At 32.6% G+C, this 7,704-nt stretch overlaps 1 protein-coding gene across 3 annotated transcripts; it reads left to right on the top strand.

Annotated features, from left to right (window-relative positions):
• Positions 1-1,509: 1,509 nt before the first annotated feature.
• LOC124821101 (cysteine synthase-like) lies at positions 1,510-6,554 on the top strand. 3 transcript variants are annotated; one of them, XM_047292925.2, is made up of 11 exons: positions 1,513-1,667; positions 1,907-1,964; positions 2,093-2,202; positions 2,302-2,359; positions 2,986-3,249; positions 3,333-3,470; positions 3,563-3,614; positions 4,759-4,838; positions 5,872-5,931; positions 6,080-6,160; positions 6,268-6,554. In XM_047292925.2, exons 2-11 carry the CDS (start codon positions 1,926-1,928, stop codon positions 6,355-6,357), a joined length of 972 nt encoding a protein of 323 aa, XP_047148881.1. In that variant the 5' UTR covers positions 1,513-1,667; positions 1,907-1,925; the 3' UTR covers positions 6,358-6,554. The 3 variants fall into 3 exon arrangements, with proteins under 3 accessions (XP_087951777.1, XP_047148881.1, XP_047148878.1); XM_047292922.2 differs by lacking the exon at positions 1,513-1,667 and adding an exon at positions 1,689-1,744; XM_088095651.1 differs by lacking the exons at positions 4,759-4,838; positions 5,872-5,931; positions 6,080-6,160; positions 6,268-6,554 and adding an exon at positions 3,752-3,832 and having other exon boundaries at positions 1,510-1,667; positions 3,563-3,667.
• Positions 6,555-7,704: the final 1,150 nt, after the last annotated feature.

The raw sequence follows: 7,704 nt of genomic DNA, 5'->3' as shown, positions 1-7,704 counted from the left end.
GAATAAGTTACTTAGTGCTATAAATAGTAAGAAGGAAAGTGTTGATGGAGAAAGTTATGATAGGTTTGCAACGTTTTCAGTGCCAACAAGTATGGATGACTATAAATGGAAAATAAGAACATTTTTCACTCAAACGAAATGAATTTATAGAAGTCATTCAAACTTATGCATTAACAAATGCGAATAATTTAAAAATTGTTAAGAATGATAAGAAGAAGTTAAATGTTTGGATGTAAAGGGATTATGCTCAACAATCATCTCATATTATTGTTATTCCACCTCAACACCTCTCACTAGGCAAACCAAACATTATGCATAAACTGAAGTCTAGGAGGGAATGTATTTTGAAGCCATGATCCTCGATATGCAAATTTTTAATTAATTCAATAACATATAACATCTGAAAAGTGACATTCTGACGTCTTATACCTCTTTGATGTTTGAAATTAGAGCATTCAACGTCAAACATGATTATAGTTTTACTTTCTCATCAAACATTTTCATAAAATTTTCCTAATATACATCAAAAATTGAGAATTCTGACATCAAAATTTATTTATAAAAATGTCAATGGTAATTTTTTAAGTCGATTTTTTTCATAATGTGATGTTGAATACAAAACATAAAAAGCTTATTTTGCACTAGTGCCTATACCTTTAAATATTAGTATAAATAAAGCAATCTCTTAAAAGAAATGGATTAAAAACGTCAATTACAATATATTATTAAACAAAACAACACGTAATTCATTCCATACATTTTAAGTAAAATTAATGAAAATAACATATTTATTACACATTTTAAAAAAATCAAATTAAAATCTGAAAACCAAATTAAGAATTTTAGATAAATTTGAGAACTAATCGAGGTTTAAACCTAAAAAATATTTTAGACCACCATTTAATAAATCCAAACTCGAATGTTAACTTTAACATAAATAAAATAAAATAATAATAATAATAATTTATTTTCAAATTTTAATATTAAAATGTATCGATAAAATTAATTTCAATTTCAGAGGTTGAAGTTTAGGAAAACAAAATATTTAACACTTATTTTAAATATAATACTAAAAAGGCATTTTAAAAAAACACAGTACTTTGATTATGGAATAGATATTTAAAAAAAAGTTCGTATATATATATATATATATATGGTATTTGTAGTATGGATACGTGTTCGAAAAAATCAATATTCTTCTTAGTTTTAAGAGTTAAAATTTATTCTTGTTTAATTGCTATAATGGGTTTGAGAACTGGAAAGAAAAACAGACAAAAAAATTGTATAGACGCGTCAGAAAATTTTGAAATTATTAAAAAAGAAAATTGTATGAGGAGTTTTGCTGGTCGAAGAAAAAAACCATCTAAGCGAGGGAAAAATTATCCAAGAGGGAAAAATTATCCAAGAGGGAAAACTCCAGATGAAATGTCTAAGGCCTATTTTTCAACATAGAATTGCAACTTTTGGATGTTAGCGAGAAGACGCCAACGACTTATATTGTCATATTAGCTTGATATTATAAAATATAATTAATTGTTTAACAACATTTACACCAATCCAATATATTTCAGTTCTGCGTTTTCTGTGAGCCTAAAACAGGGAGCCATCCTTTGTATTCAAAGCTTTTACTTCCTGTCTTTGAAGGCATAAAAGTGAAGTCCTATTTGGTAATTTCAATCTCCATATTTTCGTACTGCGAGCTTTTGGCTCTGATATTGTGCTCAACGATTGGTCAACTGTTAAGGTGTTTGTCTTTAGTTGGGGTTTTTGGAAATGAAAGATTTTGATTGGGTATTCATACATTGTTCAAGGAATCAATAGGCAGAGCTTGTCATTATTGCAGACGAATTATAAGATAAGCTAAAAAAATTTCATTTGCTGCATGTAATTTACCCTTTGCTTGCAGGAGCTCTTGAGTTGATACAATGGAGCCGAAGTGTGCGATCAAGAAGGATGTCACTGAAGTAGAGCTGTTTCTCTGTTCTTTTACCTTTAAAAGCTTATTTATTCTGTTCCGCCATGTTTGTGGTATTTTCTTTTCCTTTTACGTTTTGTTGAAATTTTAAGAAATATTTTTCTTTTTGCCGTGCAGTTGATAGGGAATACCCCAATGGTATACCTGAACAACATTGTGGAAGGATGTGTGGCTCGCATTGCTGCTAAATTGGAGTACATGCAAGCCTGTTGTAGTGTCAAAGACAGGCATGGAATGCCTTGATTTCACAGACTAGAGCTATTTGGATCTGTAAGGTTTAAAGATTTATGAGGTTTTTTCCTGATAATCTTCTTTTTCTCTCTCAGGATAGCATTGAGCATGATTGAGGATGCTGAGAAAAAGGGCCTTATTACACCTGGAAAGGTTAGCTGTGTGAAAGTTACATTTACATATTTTTATTCTGGTGTGGAGATTCTTTGTGTTGCATGGGGCATGTGACAATACAGCCATGAACTTCTGAACACGGCTTTTATTTGGACAAAATTGTTTTTCTAGTTTCATCACCAAGGGCGTGTTTGATTTTCATTTTCAAAAGTTGTTCTGTTTTCAAAATGAAACTAAACAAGATGCTCAGCAGAGAATACGGAGTAGAATGTGGAATTGAGAGAGGTTGAACAAGATGAAAATTGAAGAAGATACGTGTTATGAAAATATTTTTTAAAACTTAAATAATATTTGGGAAAGAAATTGATTGCCGAGTAGTGTATAATTGTTTTAGAAAATAGTTTTTAAAACCAAAGAGCGAGAAGAGAATCAAACAAGTTCTAAATGTCCTTCAACTTTGGCCTGTAATGATATTTTTTGAGTTTTGGACAATAATGTTTTTCAAATCATAATAACAAAACATGGTTTACTGAGATTGTCTAATATTATTATTGCTTATAATGCTCAAGATTGGCCCTTTCTACTACTCATCAGACACTTGTTATATTATCTGTTTTGTTCAAGATACTAACTAAATTTAGTATTTTTTACTTATGGTTGAAAAGACTGTTCTGATAGAGTACACAAGTGGTAACACCGGCATAGGATTGGCATTCATAGCAGCATTGAGGGGCTATAAACTTCAGGTGACTATGCCATCTTATGTGAGTCTTGAGAGAAAAATTATACTACGAGCCTTTGGAGCTGAGGTATATCTTACAGACCCAGCCAAAGGAATTGCTGGGGTTATTGAGAAGGCAGAAGAACTACTAGCCAAGTCGCCTGATGGTTACCTTCTCAACCAATTTGATAATCCTGCCAACCCAAGTGTATTCTCATTATTCACAACACATTTCTAATTTGGTGGTTGCATTAAGAAAAACTGCAGCTGAATAATTTTCCATCATTGTAGATTCATTATGAGACAACGGGCCCTGAGATTTGGAGAGACTCAGGAGAGAAAATTGATGCTTTGGTTGCAGGGATAGGAACTGGAGGATCAATAACAGGTGCTGGAAAATTCCTCAAGGAAAAAAACCCAGACATCAAGGTATAATTTTTTATCGTACATACTATGCTGGCAGTGATCATGGGACAAGTTTTCTTATGCTAACTATATAATTTCTTCTTCGTTTCCCGCAGCTGTATGGTGTGGAACCAGCTGAAAGTGCAGTTTTGAATGGAGGAAAGCCAGGTGATTTTACCACCTTTCACCACTTTAAAATCTGCCTATTTCAAACTGCATTGGTGAGTCTGCTATACTGCAGAATAAACGGATGACAACACCAACATACTCGGTCCTAATATAAACCTTCTAAACTTTTCTCCCAGGATACTAAATTGGACATCTTCTCCCACTCACAGATTCCTACTTCCTCCACACTGCTCCCCTCCTAAACCCTGAAAACACTACTCTCATTTGTAACTCTATTTAGAGCAAGTCGCCAAACAAAAAGATGAGTTGCTGATACCGCCATGATCTTCTACAACTTTTTGAACTACATCTCTCACTGGAATAATATCTAACAGCTCCTTTCTTAAATGTTCCAGTTGGGGTAATTCCCATTGGAACCATTCTCTCCTCCACTCCAAATTCCATTCCCACTTACCATTCCTCCACCAAGCCCTCTTAAAGGTTAGAATTCATAAACAACTTGTACTACTTTTTGTCGTATGTCTCCTCCCCATTCCACCTATCAGCTCAGAATTATATATTTTTGCCACATCCTATCTTCCATGTCATGTATTTATCAACCAACACATCTGCCTCAAATCCCTCTCTCACTGATTTGTTGATCCACACATCTGCCTCAAATCCCTCTACCACCTAGATTTGTGTCTCATTTTGCATTCCTTTTTAAGACTTATCCAGTTCTTGTATTTAGATTCCAAGACTTGCTTCCACAATCAATTGCTCTCCGTAGCCATCCTCCATTTCTACTTTCTTAACAGAGCTTCATTAAACAATTTGATATCCTTGACTCCGAGGTCATTGGTTTACATATTTTATCCCAATTGACCCAGGTTATTCTCCTTCTTTCACTCCTCCAACCCCACATAAACTCTCTCTGGATACTTGTAATCTTTATTATAAACGACACTGACATTTTAAAGGACAAGTAAAAGGGGTATGAATACTTTAACCTATCAGCTAATTCATCATTTAACTTTAATTGTAATCTAGGTACTAATTATTTTATTTGTTTAAATGTCTCTTTCATTCAGATGTCATACATAAATTCTTACAAAATTATTCTCTAATCTTGAGCAGTCCTTACGTAAACTACTAGAGGCTGCTGGTTACTGACTTTTTTTTATCATTTGCACACATGTAAAAGGTAAGCACCTGATCCAAGGACTTGGTGCTGGCATCATTCCCAGCATTCTGGACGTTAATATCCTAGATGAAGTTATTGAGGTAGCTCTTAACACTAATACATTGGCATTCAATTTTCAATCTTGATCCAAAAGCTGGCTAGTCCAATTCTGCTCTGAATGCACTAGAATAATGCATGAATATCTATCTTTCCATGAATGACCAAACAATGTCATAGTGGAAATGAAAATTTGTTTAGTAGCGGATATTGATTGTATTTTTCAAATATTTCATAATGTACTGTATGCAGTTGTTATATGCCAAATAAATTTTACAGGACTTGTAACTTTTTAGTAATACGCAGGTTATTGTCTCCTTGCGAAATATATTCCTGGCCCTTGTTTGAAGGAGATGCTTTAAAATTTTCGGATTAATTAATTAAACAGAGTAAGCAAACATATGCAAGGAAAAAATAGGAGGTCCTAATTTATCATTTTGTTTCTCTGTATGATAACTGAACACGACAAAGTCGATGAGCCAAAGTAGCTCATGAGTTTAGAAATAGCCATCCTAAGTAGAGAAAATAGACTGTCTTGTCGAATTAACATAGTGTCATGCATACTCGGCCTAAATTCAGCTCTTAATTGTTTTCATGTTCTCATATTTGAAACTCGAAGTGGTTTAAGTTGATTTTACATGCTTGGCTGTGTGTCAATTTTGGCACTCAGCAATTTTCTCTCTGACACTCTTTTTTTTTACTTTCTTTACCATTGACTGATATTTATTGAAATTACAACTTGTGGTGGGTCTTATTTCTAAATCAGAATAAAATTATTAAATGAGAAATGTGGCTCTTAAAAATTTTAATTTCTAATAAATTTCAGTCAACAGCAAAGATTGTTATAGATAGTGTTTTTAACATTTTTCTGACATGTACAATTAATAAAGCAACATATCTTGACGTTCATTATCTATTATATGTGATCTACCAATCTTCAATTACACTGAGACGTATTAATGCTAGATTTTCTATTCTTGAAACATCCTAAGATTTTGAGCAAATTACACAATGTTTTCTTTTCTACCTACTTCTATATATTATAAGGGATTCTAAACAAGGTTTTATGAACTGCAGATTTCAAGTGAAGAGGCTATAGAAACTGCCAAGTTGCTTGCCGTGAAAGAAGGTTTGCTGGTATGGTAACGATAATTTGTGATTCAGCTATTGTCTTTACTATAATGTCCATAGGCTTCTTCCTGATACATATGAACCTGTACATTTGTAATTGTGAATATGCAAATTATTATTTTTCATGTTGATTATATGAACAAATCTTTTGCAGATGGGAATTTCATCTGGAGCTGCAGCAGCTGCTGCAATAAAGGTGGGGAAGAGACCAGAAAATGCAGGGAAGCTCATTGTTGTGAGTTTGTAATCTTTGATAAGTTTATAAATTTCAAAAAATTGCGTAATGTTTGCATTGAATGGCAGATTATTAGTTAATGTCAACGGTAAATCTTTGTTGTGCAGGTGATTTTCCCCAGTTTTGGAGAACGCTACTTATCTTCACCACTGTTTGAATCCATTAGGCAAGAAGCTGAACAAATGACATATGACTAAGGTGCATCAATAGCTGAAGTTAGTACTCATCGAGTACTTGTTTTCAAGGACTACTATCAGTTGTTGGTCTAATATAAGTCGAATAAACACCTGGATTGAAAACAGAATCAAAATAAGCCCAACAACACTTGTATGAGGTTTCAAAAGTTGTTTTGAGATCATCCATCTATAATGAAATAGTCACTGTTTAACTTTTATGCATCAGTTTTTAAAAGTTATGTGTACTCACCAATCAGACATCATAGTAAGTATAACGATGCTTTTAAAAGGCAAGGCCAAATAAGTTAAAACCAAAAACCAAAAACCAAATTCTTTCAAATGGAGCTTTAGGTAGAAAACCATAAACACTAGCAATGTCAGTTATTGTGAGTTTGGAATTTTAACCCAACCAAAAGCAGTTTACTAGTAATGTATATGGTTGGACATGTGTTTCTCTCAAAATGTGATTTTCAAAAAAACCCACATGCAAAATTGTTGAGGAAAACCCAGATCTATACATTTAGCTAGGAAAGTAGTTCGTAATTATCATTAAGGTGGAAATAAACACTCAAGAATGAGACCTACAGTGTGTCTGCTTTCATTCTGTCATAGTTAGTAGTTGATTACAAGGAAGTTAGAGTAGTGGTTGTAGTGCACAATGTCGTTGTTGATCAATCTGTGTCAAAGTCAAAAACAAAGTCTTGGCTCTTCATATGACTGACCACACAACATGCAAGTTGACGTTTGATTTTATGTCCTGGGTATGAATATGATCATATACAAAAGGTTACATCAAGCTGCAGGATATTTTGCACAAACTAACTTCTTTTTCATCCCTTACTCGGCGTTTTTTGTGTGTTTTGAAAGAGCAAAAAGCTCTTCTATGGGCAAAACTATTTTCATGTCTATAAAATGTTTGGTCGATATTAATTTAGAAAAAAAAAATCTCTTCATTTTTAGATTAAAAATAATCATATATTTGACATAAAAAAATATTATGAAGAGGCTTACATACATTAGTGTATCTTCTACATCTATCAGAAGTCGTACACAAACTTAAAAATGAAATGACAGACAAATAAAATATGTTAAGTTTTTTTTTTCAAAACAACTCTTTGAGATGTCTTGAGTGGAAAAAAAATCAGTGTTACTCGTATCCTTATCTCTCTTATTAACTAATACCTTTCCAAGTGAAATGATAAAATAGGGAAAAATGAATTTTGCTTCATTTTTAAATTAAAAGACTTCCTTAAAAACTATTGAATTTACTTCAAAAACTTAAAAAAATGGACCACCGTTAAAATTACTCAACGCAAAGTTTACAGACTATAAAGTTAAATTTGTTTTATAGTTTTTCTCATGTTCTTT

This window comes from Vigna umbellata, chromosome 8 (assembly GCF_029865625.1).
Source record: "Vigna umbellata cultivar VRB3 chromosome 8, Vumbellata_1.0, whole genome shotgun sequence".
Lineage (NCBI taxonomy): Eukaryota > Viridiplantae > Streptophyta > Magnoliopsida > Fabales > Fabaceae > Vigna > Vigna umbellata.
Note: the sequence above shows the minus strand (reverse complement) of the source record. Positions and strands in the feature narration are given on the sequence as shown.

Excerpts from the sequence above, each read along its gene's own strand:
- LOC124821101 (XM_047292925.2), top strand. The coding sequence starts at position 1,926 with ATGGAGCCGAAGTGTGCGATCAAGAAGGATGTCACTGAA. Across the intron at positions 2,203-2,301 it reads TGTTGTAGTGTCAAAGACAG|GATAGCATTGAGCATGATTG; the intron begins GCATGGAATGCC and ends TTTCTCTCTCAG. Across the intron at positions 6,161-6,267 it reads ATGCAGGGAAGCTCATTGTT|GTGATTTTCCCCAGTTTTGG; the intron begins GTGAGTTTGTAA and ends TTTGTTGTGCAG.